Genomic DNA, 16045 nt, shown 5'->3' with positions numbered 1-16045 from the left:
TTGCTGAAATAAGCAGGGGCGTCCATGAAAAAGACGTTGCTTGGATGGCAACATATGTTGCTCCAAAATCTGTATGTACCTTTCAGCATTAATGGTGCCTTCACAGATGTGTAAGTTACCAATGTCTTGGGCACTAATACACCCTCATACCATCACAGAGGCTGGCTTTTGAATTTTGCGCCTAGAACAGTTATTTTCCTCTTTGGTCCGGAGGACACGACGTCCACAGTTTCCAAAAACTATTTCAAATGTGGACTCGTCAGACCACAGAACACTTTTCCACTTTACATCAGTCTATCTTAGATGAGCTCGGGGGCCCAGCGAAGCCGGCTGCATTTCTGGGTGTTGTTGATAAATGTCTTACGCTTTGCATAATAGAGTTTTAACTTGCACTTACAGATGTAGCAACAAACTGTAGTTACTGAAAGTGGTTTTCTGAAGTGTTCCTGAGCCCATGTGGTGATATCCTTTACACACCGCTGTCTGTTTTTGATGCAGTACCGCCTGAGGGACCCGAGGTCACGGGCATTCAGTGTTACGTTCAGTGATTTCTCCAGATTCTCTGAACCTTTTGATGATATTACAGACCTTAGATGGCGAAATCCCTAAACTGTTTGCAATAGCTCCTTGAGAAATGTTGTCCTTAAACTGTTCGACAATTTGCTCACGCATTTGTTCACAAAGTGGGGACCCTCGCCCCATCCTTGTTTGTGAATGACTGAGCATTTCATGGAAGCTGCTTTTACACCCAATCATGGCACCCACCTGTTCCCAATTAGCCTGTTCACCTGTGAGATGTTCCAAATAAGTGTTTGACGAGCATTCCTCATCTTTCTCAGTCTTTTTTGCCACTTGTGCCAGCTTTTTGCAGGCATCAAATTCCAAATGAGCCAATATTTGCAAAAAATAACAACGTTTTCCAGTTCGAACGTTAAGTATCTTGTCTTTGCAGTCTATTCAAATGAATATAAGTTGAAAAGGATTTGCAAATCATTGTATTCTGTTTTTATTTACGATTTACACAACGTGCCAACTTCACTGGGTTTGTATGTTCAAGAATCGAGGTTCCACTGTACTTATCTCATCTTTTTAGACAGCCTTCGAACAAAAGGACCTGGGTGGGCTCTACCCTCCTAAAAGTGGGTGTCCTAATAGTGTTGTTGCCAGAAAAGGCAATTATTCACTTTTCTTTGGCGCCATCTTTTCCTCTGAGGACCCTTTCAGAGAGACGCGGTCAAGCAGCATCTTCCCTTTTGCTCGGTGACTTTGTTACTCATTTGCCATCAGATGGTAATGGATAGCCATTGTGGCACTATGGAGTCTGTGTCCTCTGCCAGACGCCCGTCTTTCGGGACCCAGGTGAGGAGGCTCGTGTTTCCTGACATGGTGGGCCATCGATACCCACAAACCCGGGAGGTCGGGAGCAAGCAGAGCTGGTATTAGATGGCAAGAAATGTCACCCAGAAGCATACAAGATGATGTATTTTGGAATAGCTTAAAGATGGGAAAGTCAACAAATTAGGTCGTCGTTTGGCTTGTGTTTGAAGAAGCATCACAGTGTGAATGGGGATGCCGTGTTTGCTTATGAGGTCGCGGCCTGTGTCGAAGCGGCGGTCTACCCATTGTTCCCGTTACAGTGCTAAAGACAAGTATGCATGCACCAACCCCCTCTGCAAACCTCGCCTCCTTCCCTCCCTTTCTCTTTCACACCCGCTCAGCTGTGCTCACTCACTCATTTCGGGGACCAAAAGTGCATCTCAAGGCAAGAGCTCCCACCCTAAAGTTATAAGGACTCTTTTTTTTTTTTTTTTAAACCATCTCTGGACTATGGAGGTGGTGCACAGTCTGCCTTCATATGGACTTTCTGATTTACTGCAATCAGGTAAGGTTAGAGACCGCTACACTTTAATGCTGCATTGCTTCTCTATGCCTTTTTTCCACATCCTTCTGTTTGAATGAAAACAATGAGGACTAAATCATTAGATGCAGCCTTCTATCATCACTTGCATGCTTGCACTTGTATATGTTGCCACACTTTATAATGTTTATTGTCTATTTGTAGTGATTTGACATTGTTGTCATTGTTGTTTTCCTCTTGTAGTTACATCATCTACACACAGTTAAAGCAACATATTATACACATATTTCATTGTTTACCTTCATTTTTGTATGTTTGAGTTAGAGATGCCCGATAATATCGGACTGCCGATATTATCGGCCGATAGATGCTTTAAAATGTAATATCGGAAATTATCGGTATCGGTTTCAAAATTATCCGTATCAGTTTCAAAAAGGGAAATTTATGACTTTTTAAAACGCCGCTGTTAGACGGACGTAGAGAGAAGTACAGAGCGCCAATAAACCTTAAAGGCACTGCCTTTGCGTGCCGGCCCAAATCACATAATATCTACAGCTTTTCACACACACAAGTGAATGCAAGGCATATTTGGTCAACAGCCATGCAGGTCACACTGAGGGTGTGCGTATAAACAAATTTAACACTGTTACAAATATGCGCCACACTGTGAACCCACACCAAACAAGAATGGCAAACACATTTCGGGAGAACATCCGCACCGTAACACAACATAAACACAACAGAACAACTACCCAGAACCCCTTGCAGCACTAACTCTTCCGGGACGCTACAATATACACCCTAACCCCGCCTCCCCCAACCTCGCCCACCTCAACCTCCTCATGCTCTCTCAGGGAGCGCATGTCCCAAATTCCAAGCTGCTGTTTTGAGGCATGTTAAAAAAAATAATGCACTTCGTGACTTCAATAATAAATATGGCAGTGCCATGTTGGCATTTTTTCCATAACTTGCGTTGATTTATTTTGGAAAACCTTGTTACATTGTTTAATGCATCCAGCGGGGCATCACAACAAAATTAGGCATAATAATGTGTTAATTCCACGACTGTATATATCTGTATCGGTTGGTATCGGAATCGGTAATTAAGAGTTGGACAATATCGGAATATCATCTCTAGTTTGAGTCATTTTTGTGTGTTCATGGCCGTATTTTTTAGGGATGACCCGATACAACTTTTCCCACTTCCAATGCGATACAGATACTGAAGCCATGAGTATTGGCTGATACCGATATTCACCCAATGTCACTACAAATCTTAGTACATGTTTTATTATTTTGTAGTGAAAATGATTGATCAAGTCAAATTAGTCCGAGAACAATGGTAAGTATGAACAACACTAACCTTGTGACAGACTTAAAGTTGAAGTGGAGTGGTAAGTGTTTTTCGGTAATACCTACCGGTCACAATAATTCATTAAATTAAGAGCATGACGAAGTAAATTGAATGATGCGGACACGTTTATTACTGGATTATTTATAATTTGCCTAGGCCCTAGGCCTTGGAGACTTTGTATATGTAAGTAATATGCAACTATAAGTATTTGATACTTGTTTTATTGACAAATGTGCTGTTTTAGACTGCGGTGTTGTTCAACTAATGACCCTTATTACGTACGTCTAGCTTGTGTGCCATTGTGTGCTGATCTGTCGTGTAGCTGCTGGTAGCCTATAGACAACCATGTTTACTTTTTGTTAATGAGTTGACTAAAATAGAAGAAAGGACCAACCTTGCGTGCTTTTTGGAGGACATTTAGATGTTTACTGGCTGTCCAGCTCTGCAGCACTGCTTCTTAAAATGCTAAACCGGGGTTAAGCCGGTATCATGCGATGCTTGTTTTTTTGCTAATATGGGACGATATCCAATATCAATATTGGATCGGAGACCTCCAGTATTTTTTAAATGTTTTTGGAACTTTCAGCATTCTTTTTCCCACAAATCTTAAATGTCTTAATCCTTCAAATGTCAGTGATCTTTTACAGTATTTTTTCTTGGACAAATGATACTATTTTATATTTGGGTCAATTTGGTAAAAAAAAAAGTGTTTTGGCAAATCCAGTTTGGCAGATTATTTTGCTTTTTTCGATACAAATATTTCATATTACTAAAATAAGTAAAGATACAATGTCATTTTACAGATACCAACAAAAGACAATTTGGAGTTGCATGCAAGTCATTAGGCACTTGTGTATGGGAGTGCAACAAAGATGCCCAGTGGGTTACATTATGGTCATTAATAGAGATGTCCGATAATATCGGACTGCCGATATTATCGGCCGATAAATGCTTTAAAATGTAGTATCGGAAATTAGCGGTATCGGTTTCAAAAAGTAAAATTTAGGACTTTTTAAAACGCCGCTGTACGGAGTGGTACACGGACGTAGGGAGAAGTACAGAGCAGTTGCATCTCCCAGTCATACTTGTCAACCCTCCCGATTTTCCCGGGAGACTCCCGAATTTCAGTGCCCCTCCCGAAAATCTCCCGGGGCAACCGTTCTCCCGAATTTCTCCCGATTTCCACCCAGACAACAATATTGGGGGCGTGCCTTAAAGGCACTGCCTTTGCGTGCCGGCCGAATCACATAATATCTACGGCTTTTCACACACACATAAGTGAATGCAAGGCATACTTGGTCAACAGCCATGCAGGTCACACTGAGGGTGGATGTATAAACAACTTTAACACTGTTACAAATATGCGCCACGCTGTGAACCCACACCAAACAAGAATGACAAACACATTTCGGGAGAACATCCACACCGTAACACAACATAAACACAACAGAACAAATACCCAGAACCCCTTGCAGCACTAACTCTTCCGGGACGCTACAATTTACACCCCCCGCTACCCCCTCTGCCCCCCCCCACCTCAATTAGCCCACCTCAACCTCCTCATGCTCTCTCAGGGAGACCATGTCCCAAATTCCAAGCTGCTGTTTTGAGGCATGTTAAAAAAAATAATGCAGTTTGTGATTTCAATAATAAATATGGCAGTGCCATGTTGGCATTTTTTTCCATAACTTGAGTTGATTTATTTTGGAAAACCTTGTTACATTGTTTAATGCATCCAGCGGGGCATCACAACAAAATTAGGCATAATAATGTGTTAATTCCACGACTGTATAAATCGGTATCGTTTGATATTGGAATCGGTAATTAAGAGTTAGACAATATCGGAATATCGGAATATCGGATATCGGCAAAAAAGCCATTATCGGACATCTCTAGTCATTGACAATCATGCATTCACACTTTTTAAAGGTCACCTGGTCCTTGTCATGCTTTTTTGAATTAAATAAGCAGTAACTAAGAGAAAGCTAGCTGATCTCTGTGCAAACAAGTGGCGGTCTATAGCAGGTGAGCATTCCTCGTTTTGTCCTAAGCTAAGCATTTCTTTGCTGCCAATGAACAGATGACTCCGAGTCCAAACTATACCCGTATGTTTTTAAAAGTGCACGTGAGAAAACCTCCTCACAGGGATCAGAGTGAAGTGTAATGGCCATCAAGGTATGTGTAAGCCATTCCAAGCACAGTGAGACCCTTTGTTGTATCCCACCTGTTTGGAGCAGCTAGTTACAGACCTCATCGCAGCTGGCTTCTTATTAGTGGCCACAACTGAAATGAGCAGTTGCTGTTTGCTAATGATCACACACACACACACACACACACACACACACACACACACACACACACACACACACACACACACACACACACACACACACACACACACACACACACACACACACACACACACACACACACACACTCAGTTGTAGTCTTAGATCTTAAATTAGAATAAAAAGATTATCTAGCTAACAGATTTGAGGACAGAGATTGACAGAATAGCCACTTGTTGCAAGGCAGACTTCATAGGAATCAATCAAATTCTCCATTGACTCATTGATTTGAATTAGAGATGTCCGATAATATCGGCCTGCCGATATTATCGGCTGATATATGCGTTAAAATGTAATATCGGAAATTATCGGTATCGTTTTTTTTATTATCGGTATCGTTTTTTTTGTTTGTTTTGTTTTTGTTTTTTTTAATTAAATCAACATAAAAAACACAAGATACACTTACAATTAGTGCACCAACCCAAAAAACCTCCCTCCCCAATTTACACTCATTCACACAAAAGGGTTGTTTCTTTCTGTTATCAATATTCTGGTTCCTACATTATATATCAATATATATAAATACAGTCTGCAAGGGATACAGTCCGTAAGCACACATGATTGTGCGTGCTGCTGGTCCACTAATAGTACTAACCTTTAACAGTTAATTTTACTAATTTTCATTCATTACTAGTTTCTATGTAACTGTTTTTATATTGTTGTACTTCCTTTTTTATTCAAGAAAATGTTTTTAATTTATTTATCTTATTTTACTAATTTTTTTCAAAAGTACCTTATCATCACCATACCTGGTTGTCCAAATTAGGCATAATAATGTGTTAATTCCACGACTGCATATATCGGTTGATATCGGTATCGGTTGATATCGGTATCTGTAATTAAAGAGTTGGACAATATCGGAATATCGGATATCGGCAAAAAGCCATTATCGGACATCCCTAATTTGAATGAGGTACATTGCATGTTAATGAAAAGATACATATTAGAAACATGAATGTAAACATGCCAGATTTTTAGCCACAGGTTCATTTTTCTATCTGTAATTGAACTCAGTGACAACATTGCCTCGCTTGTTCGTATTAACTATATTGACACGAAGAAGAAAAATAATGTGTAGTATTTACACTTGAAAAGCCCAAGCTAGTCGGAGCTTTTCACCCTGTCACTCACACATACCAGTGCCCTGGAAAGGTGTGTCTGTGACACAGTGGGGAAAAAAGTGTCTCAAAGTTTTGACAAATTGCAAACCATTAAGTAGGAGTTATGATTAGGGATGTCCGATAATGGCTTTTTGCCGATATCCGATATTCCGATATTGTCCAACTCTTTAATTACCGATACCGATATCAGCAGATACTGATATATACAGTCGTGGAATTAACACATTATTATGCCTAGTTTGGACAACCAGGTATGGTGAAGATATGGTCCTTTTTTTAAAAATCGATAAAATAAAATAAGATAAATAAATTAAAAACATTTTCTTGAATAAAAAAGAAAGTAAAAAAAATATAAAAACAGTTACATAGAAACTAGTAATTAATGAAAATGAGTAAAATTAACTGTTAAAGGTTAGTACTATCTGTGGACCAGCAGCACGCACAATCATGTGTGCTTACGGACTGTATCCCTTGCAGACTGTATTGATATATGTTGATATATAATGTAGGAACCAGAATATTAATAACAGAAAGAAACAACCCTTTTGTGTGAATGAGTGTGAATGAGTGTAAATGGGGAGGGAGGTTTTTTGGGTTGGTGCACTAATTATAAGTGTATCTTGTGTTTTTTATGTTGATTTAATAAAAAATAAATTAAAAAAAGCAGATACCGATAATAAAAAAACCGATACCGATAATTTTCGATATTACATTTTAAAGCATTTATCGGCCGATAATATCGGCCTGCTCTAGTTATGATGAAGATTTCTTATTTCAGTAATATTGAAAAACATACTTATATCTTTTTTTTGGTCTTTGGTCTTTTTTTTCTTTTACTTTTCTTTACCTTTTTTCGTTTTTGTCTTCTTTTTCGTTTATTTATTTACCTTTTTCTTCGAATGTATTTTTTATTTTATTTAAATTTTTTCTCCTACTTTTTTGTTATTTTGTTATTTTTTGTCTTCTTTAGGGCTGTCAAGTGATTACTATTTTAATCAGATTAATCACACTCTAAAACAGTGGTGTCAAACACATACAAATCATAATGTTGTTGTTGTTGTTTTTACAATTACCTAATGCGATTGATAGTATGTATACTTTGTCGTTATTTATATTTTCTGAAGAGATTATGTGATAATGTTCATCAGTCAACTCATTGGTGTTAATTTTCAATCTATCAAGATAAAAAAAATTATATCAAAATCAAATTACAGGATGTTATTTATGTAGTTTGATCATTTTCCTCGACTGATGCAATAACATCATGTGGTTTATTTAGTACATATGTAGCATCATCTACAAAGATACAAATAATTGCTATTGCGACATCCATTTATAACAGCTGTTTCTTCCATTCAAAAATTTCAGGTTGATTTTTATACTTAGCAAACTCATCCCGCGGGCCGGATAAAACCTGTTGCGGGCCTGATCCGGCGCTCGGGCCGTACGTTTGACACACTTGATTTAGAACTTCGATTAATCACAGGTTATTATTTGCTTGCAGAAATACAATTTGCTTAGGAAAACACCCCAATATTTGGATACAAATGCAAGTTTGTAGTCAGATTGTCACGCAGGAACGTTTTCTAAATGTTTTACTGAACTGGTCATTGATGTGCTCAAAACTTGGTGACAGTAAGTACAGTAAGCATTAAGTGCACATTTTTTTTGGTCTTAAATATAAATATTTTGTGCTTAACTTAACAGAATAAAAATAAACATATGTATTTAACAGAGGTATGTCCTGCTTAACTTAAAACAGAAACAAATCAGTGCGCAGCTTTACGATAGAGCAGGTCTCCAACTTTCTTTACTATATAAACTAATGTGCCAAAAAGAGAGATGAGATATTTGTTGAACTAATATGACTGGCAACATTTCACTTGTGCTTTATTTATGAAGGATATATCTTCTCAGTGTGGTTATTGTCTGTATGCTACATTGTGTAATTTGTCATTAAATAAAAGCATCACACACTCATAGCTCATTCAAGTGGAATATGTGACACGCCACTTATAGTTTTAATCCACATACCACTTACTTTAATAAAAATACTGGACAAAGTCAGTGCGTCCCTTGACAGCTCAATACGGAATGTGTACTTTTGCATCTAAATACGGGATGATTCTGCGTTTCAAGGGACGTTTGGCAACCCTAGCATTCATACTAGGGCGCCATCCTCACGTTCATGTTTCCCTTTAAGATCATAATGATAAATGGGTTATACTTGTATAGCGCTTTTCTACCTTCAAGGTACTCAAAGCGCTTTGACACTATTTCCACATTCACCCATTCACACACACATTCACACACTGATGGCGGGAGCTGCCATGCAAGGCGCTAACCAGCAGCCATCAGCAGCAAGGGTGAAGTGTCTTGCCCAAGGACACAACGGACGTGACTAGGATGGTAGAAGGTGGGGATTGAACCCCAGTAACCAGCAACCCTCCGATTGCTGGCACGGCCACTCTACCAACTTCGCCACGCCGTCCCCAAGATTCTATTTTAAACTTGATGTTTGTCGCTGCAATATAGCGACTAATTACTTCAGTTTTAGCTAAAGTTCCATCGAGGTTTATTTGGAAGCGAAAGTGGACGCTGAGCACATTGCTGTAACTATCACTGGTGTGTGACGTCATCACTGCCTGTGCATAAAGCGTGCTGCGTTCAGGAGCTGGTTAAAACAAACACTGGGATTAATCATCATCAATTTATTGTAATGCGATAAAAAAAATTTATAATCATGCATGTTAACATTGGCAGCCATTGCCTTCTTCTTTTTCATCTTTTATTTATTTTTATGTTTTTCTTTTAATTTTATTTTTTATTTCAATGTTTGGGGGATTTTTTTTAAAAAAAATTTTTTTAATTATTTCTTTTTCTTTTGTCTTTTCCTATTTCTTCTTTCACTTTTTTCCTTTTCTTCTTTTTCTTCCTGTTTTTCTTTTTGTTCCTTTTTCTTATTTTGTTTCTATTTTTCTTTTACTTTCTTCATTTTCTTTTTGATCTTTCTGTTATTCCTTCTGTTCCTCAATGTTAGTACACATATCATATCAAGCTTTATTGCAGACTCCAACGTCCAAGTAGACATACAATCACATACAGTACATAAAACAAACAAACAAGCAAACAAAATAAATATACAGTATAAAATGCATTATATTAAAAACAGTGCTTGTGCATATTCAGTAAAAGGCATGTAATAAATAAATAAAAGCAGCAAAAAAAAAAAAAGTTTATATATATATATATATATATATATATATATATATATATATATATATATATGGTTCTTGGTACACTACTGAATTGGGGTCTTGTGGCCCTTATGTGGACACTTATACTGCTATCTGGTGGTGTCAGAAGAGTATAACATACAATGGAATTTGGGGAAAAAAAGTGTAAAAATAGGAATTAGCGTATCACTAAACATGAAGTACACGTTTGTTACTTATGGACTAAGTACATCATATAAAAAGATGATTCTTAGTTTTTTATTCTAATTAGGGTCCAATAAGCCCAAAAAGCAAAGAGATATAAAAAAAAAAGCATGTAAACAAACAGCTTGGGCCTTAGGAGGCTAAAAGGAGTTTTCCTTGCCTGAGTAGGCAGGGTTCAGTTGGTTTTCTTTCATTTATTAGGAGAGTAAAAAAATATTAGTTTTATGACTATTTGGGCATTGGAACACAATGCCTGTGCAATTTGCCTAGCAACAAGCATCTATGAGATTTTTGTAACGATAAATCATAAAGATGTCACTGTTTTTTCAACAGGGGGAGACAGAGAGCGGATGACAACCAACCATGAGACCTACCTCCTTATGGCCAGCACCCAGAATGACATGGAGGATTGGGTGAAGACCATCCGCAGGGTCATATGGGCTCCTTTTGGTGGAGGTCAGTGGCAAACTGTTGGAGCATGTATTGGATGGGAGACGAGGGCAGGCGTGCAGCAGGCGTGTGCACGGACCGCCATGAATAGTTGGCCCCTCTGTGTGAAGTGCAGGCGGTTTGATGTCTATTGCAGTTGACTGTTCATGAATAGGACGAGCCATTTGTCAAAGATGCCACAAGAAGGGTGGCTCCACGGGCTGGCCGTACTCTGCCAATCCCCCCAACGCACACACACACACACACACACACACACACACACACACACACACACACACACACACACACACACACACACACACACACACACGGACACATCCAGCCTTTCACATTTTGCTGTAGCAGCAGATTGAGGCCCGACTGGCCAGTCAGGGGCCTCACGGTGCGATTGGGACTGACAGATAAAACCCCTCACCACTAATGCCCGCAACAAGTTTGTAGTTATGTTGTGCCGACGCTCCGATGTTGAGGTTTAGATTTAGACCTTTTGAGATGTGCTGCTGTGGACACTCCTTCTGGATCCTTCAAGATTTGCTGCACGGTAATTTGTATTACCAGTTAACTTGTGGTTTGGGAGCGTTTTTGTGTTAACTTAGAAAAATTGCTTTCAATTTTGGTACGTGATTACACCTTTAAAAACCTCATACTGTATTATTGTAAATACAGCTGTTAATCTGTATAAATATACTTAAATACTAGCTTGTTGTTAACAGTGAATAGTACAATACATAATCGATGACAGCTTTCTATCAGGGTGGTGCCAGAGCTGTGAAGCAACACATGTTGGATAATAATGCAGATGCATGAACTTATTTTACTAAATCATCAATGAAACAATCTAGCCCACATAATACAATCTTTTTCAACCAGCGCCTGCCAGCTAACAAAGACATGACACAGGTGATGATGTTATGTTATTGCATAGCTAAAATGACGACTCCAATGAACCTATATATTTTTTGCACAGTACTGCGTATAATTCATATTCAAAATGTTGCATTTTTGTTTATTTTCAACAAATAAAAGTAATATTTTTATTACTCTGCTCACTTTACATTGTTGCATAGTTTTAATATCTAAAAAATGTTGAGTTGACAAAAAAGCTAAGATGTTGCGTTGCCATGACAGAAGAATGATGTCAGGTCACATTGTATTTTGTACAGTATCATAGTAATCATTTTATACACTGTTTTATTTGCTTATTCTGTAATACAGACTACTTAAAATATTATTTAGAACAATATTTAAAAGACGATATGTTAATTTAAAAAATGTTTTACATATATTAACAAAAATATGTTTAATTAATGTGAAAACAATATTATTTAACTTGTGTTATAAACTATATTTTTAATAAATAAAATAATTACAAAAAATACATTTAAAAGATTGCAAAATATGTTGTTGTTTTTTTTATTTAACTTGTGTTGAATACAAAACGTTTAATCAACAAAAAATACACATTTAAATAATGACAAAAACAAATCAAATAAGTTTTAAAAAGTATTATTTAACTTGTGTTAAAAAACTTAATAGTTAAATTACAAAAATACATTTTAAAAAAATTACAAAAACAAATCAAATATATTCTCAAAAAGTATTATTTAACTTGTGTTTATAACAAAAGGTTTAATTAATAAATAAAAATGACAAAAAAAAGGAATCTAAAAAATTACCAAAACAAAACAAACTAATTTGAGAAGGTATTATTAAACTTGTGTTAAAAACAAAATGTTTAATTGACAGGAAAATAATTACAAAAATGGTTTAGTTATGCCAGTCATGTTAGTTCAACAAATATCTCATCTCTCTTTTTGGCACATTAGTTTATATAGTAAAGAAAGTTGGAGACCTGCTCTATTGTAAAGCTGCACACTGATTTGTTTCTGTTTTAAGTTAAGCAGGACAGACCTCTGTTAAATAAATATGTTTATTTTTATTCTGTTAAGTTAAACACAAAATATTTATATTTAAGACCAAAAAAAATGTGCACTTAATTCTTACTGTAGTCTACTTACTGTCACCAAGTTTTGAGCACATCAATGACGTGCAGTTCAGTAAAACATTTAGAAAACGTTCCTGCGTGACAATCTGACTACAAACTTGCATTTGTATCCAAATATTGGGGTATTTTCCTAAGCAAATTGTATTTCTGCAAGCAAATAATAACCTGTGATTAATCATGATTAATCAAAGTTCTAAAATAGTGTGTCAAATGTACGGCCCGAGGGCCGGATCAGGCCTGCGAACAGGTTTTATCCGGCCCGCGGGATGGGTTTGCTAAGTATAAAAATTAACCTGAAATTTTTGAATGAAAGAAACAGCTATTATAAATGGATGTCGCAATAGCAATTATTTGTATCTTTGTAGATGATGCTACATATGTACAAAATAAACCATATGATGTGTCATGACTGGGTCTATGGCGTGGTTTGTTCTCCCAGAAGGCAACGGAAAATTGGCGCATGCAAGACGTGAATTTAAATACATGTTTAATTTTAACAATAAAAAAGGAATAAACAAAAAGCGCTCACAGCGGAGGTAAAAACTTGACTATGAAAACAAAACTTGCACAAAGGCAGAAACTATGAACAATAAAACAAAAACACAAACTGTGGCATTAATAAACAAAAACTTACTTGGCAAAGAACTGTGAACATGACATGAAGTAGAGGGATTACCCAAACAAATCAAATTAATTTAAAAAAATAATTATTCTCTGTTAAAACCTAAATATTTAATTGATAAATATTTACAATATAATTGATGAAAAATATTTTTGAAATCTAATTAAAAAAAAGGCCTGAATCCACAACAGGCTAAAAAAATGTAATCTGTGTAATTTTTATATTTTTGTGTACATTTTTGCTACTAAATTGTCATAAGATGTCGTTCAGATAAGTTTCTGGGAAAAAATGTTACAAAAACTCCATTGATCTCAAACTTATAGATACACAATGAATGGTTGATACACACGTCACAACATGTGACTTGGGAAAACACGGCAAGGCTCATGATCACGGCTGCAAGGATGACCTCCTTTTTTTTTTGCCTCGTTTACATTCTTATTTGTTCTCTCAAAACCTTCTCCACTTTTCAGTCTGTCGGACCTGGACTACATAAAATCCATATTTGACTTTTTGGGCGGGAAAAAAGAGCCCCCAAATATTTTTGTAATTTATGCAGAAGCCTGCAACATTTAGGATGATTACTTTTTATTTTCTACATTATTCATATTCTCATTAGGCTTTTTTTACATTGTATTTTAGGAAAAATGGTGGAATGCCTTAAATTATGCACATCTGGTGTGCTTTCTTACCGCAAATTTATCAGCAAGCATTTTTTGCTGAAGTTGACAAAGTGTATCAGCTTCAGGAGGGGTGAGTACAACAACAACAACAACAACATATCACAAGGGTGTTTGTTTTACAGTCATAAACCTTTGAAAAGTGTATATTTGGCTTTCATTTTTGACACAAAATAAATATCAATGTCCAGTTTTTATACAACAAAGACTAAACCACTATTTTATGAATTATTGTATAGGTTTAATTTAACTTTTGAAACATTGGGTTTAAATATTGTAAAGCAACTGAAATATTATTTTAGTTATGTGGCAGCAACTTGGATGAATATAATCTCTCCGATTGTTTTTCCCGGTCACATCACATGACATGCTTGCCTCGCCACTTGTTGCTAGGCAAAATTCATAGAGCGCTGGCAACTAAGTCAGTATCCTGTAATATATATAAAAATGCACAGTGGCAAAAAATAATTTCTATTAGGAAATTACGAGGATTTTTTTTACAAAAATAAATGCACTGTAATTAGTGGAAAATTAAAACAACATTTTGTTGTGGATACTGTATACATTTTTAAACATTTCAATGTTTTAACTTTTCTGACAATAACAATGAAAATGATGTACATTTTGCAATTTCAACATGTGTTAAGCCAGTTGTTCCAAACTTTTTGACTGGGGAGCCGCATTGGGCTTTAAACATTTTTAAATATATATATGTGTGTGTATATATATATATATATATATATATATATATATATATATATATATATATATATATATATATATATATATATATATATATATATATATATATATATATATATATATATATATATATATCAATCAATCAATCAATGTTTATTTATATAGCCCTAAATCACAAGTGTCTCAAAGGGCTGTACAAGCCACAACGACATCCTCGGTACAGAGCCCACATACGGGCAAGGAAAAACTCACCCCAGTGGGACGTCGGTGAATGACTATGAGAAACCTTGGAGAGGACCGCATATGTGGGTAACCCCCCCCCTCTAGGGGAGACCGAAAGCAACGGATGTCGAGTGGGTCTGACATAACATTGTGAAAGTCCAGTCCACAGTGGATCCAACACATCAGCGGGAGTCCAGTCCACAGCGGGGCCAACAGGAAACCATCCCGAGCGGAGACGGGTCAGCAGCGCAGAGATGTCCCCAACCGATGCACAGGCTAGTGGTCCACCCGGGGTCCCGGCTCTGGACAGCCAGCACTTCATCCATGGCCACCGGACCTATGCAACTCCCCCTCGCAAGGGACAGGGGAGAAGAGGAGAGAAGAAAAGAAACGGCAGATCAACTGGTCTAAAAAAAGGGGGGGTCTATTTAAAGGCTAGATTATACAAATGAGTTTTAAGATGGGACTTAAATGCTTCTACTGAGGTAGCATCTCTAACTGTTACCGGGAGGGCATTCCAGAGTACTGGAGCCCGAATAGAAAACGCTCTATAGCCCGCAGACTTTTTTTTGGCTCTGGGAATCACTAATAAGCCGGAGTTCTTTGAACGCAGATTTCTTGTCGGGACATATGGTACAATACAATCGGCGAGATAGGCTGGAGCTAAACCGTGTAATATTTTATACGTAAGTAGTAAAACCTTAAAGTCGCATCTTAAGTGCACAGGAAGCCAGTGCAAGTGAGCCAGTATAGGCGTAATATGATCAAACTTTCTTGTTTTTGTCAAAAGCCTTGCAGCCGCATTTTGTACCAACTGTAATCTTTTAATGCTAGACATAGGGAGGCCCGAAAATAATACGTTACAGTAATCGAGACGAGACGTAACGAACGCATGAATAATGATCTCAGCGTCGCTAGTGGACAAGATGGAACGAATTTTAGCGATATTACGGAGATGAAAGAAGGCCGTTTTAGTAACACTCTTAATGTGTGACTCAAACGAGAGAGTTGGGTCGAAGATAATACCCAGATTCTTTACCGAGTCTCCTTGTTTAATTGTTTGGTTGTCAAATGTTAAGGTGGTATTATTAAATAGATGTTGGTGTCTAGCAGGACCGATAATCAGCATTTCCGTTTTCTTAGCGTTGAGTTGCAAAAAGTTAGCGGACATCCATTGTTTAATTTCATTAAGACACGCCTCCAGCTGACTACAGTCCGGCGTGTTGGTCAGCTTTAGGGGCAT

The 16045-nt window shown here is 37.1% G+C and overlaps 1 protein-coding gene across 1 annotated transcript in view; it reads left to right on the top strand.

Annotated features, from left to right (window-relative positions):
- The window catches only part of arhgap24 (Rho GTPase activating protein 24), a 179407-nt gene that overhangs the window by 141584 nt on the left and 21778 nt on the right, over positions 1 to 16045 (top strand). The window contains exon 5 of the mRNA XM_062031290.1: positions 10455 to 10577. Coding sequence (XP_061887274.1) covers positions 10455 to 10577 — 123 coding nt within the window. The remainder of the gene's footprint in view (positions 1 to 10454; positions 10578 to 16045) is intronic.

The sequence above is a fragment of the Entelurus aequoreus genome, linkage group LG21, assembly GCF_033978785.1.
Source record: "Entelurus aequoreus isolate RoL-2023_Sb linkage group LG21, RoL_Eaeq_v1.1, whole genome shotgun sequence".
NCBI lineage: Eukaryota > Metazoa > Chordata > Actinopteri > Syngnathiformes > Syngnathidae > Entelurus > Entelurus aequoreus.
This window is presented reverse-complemented; position numbering and strand designations above follow the sequence as displayed.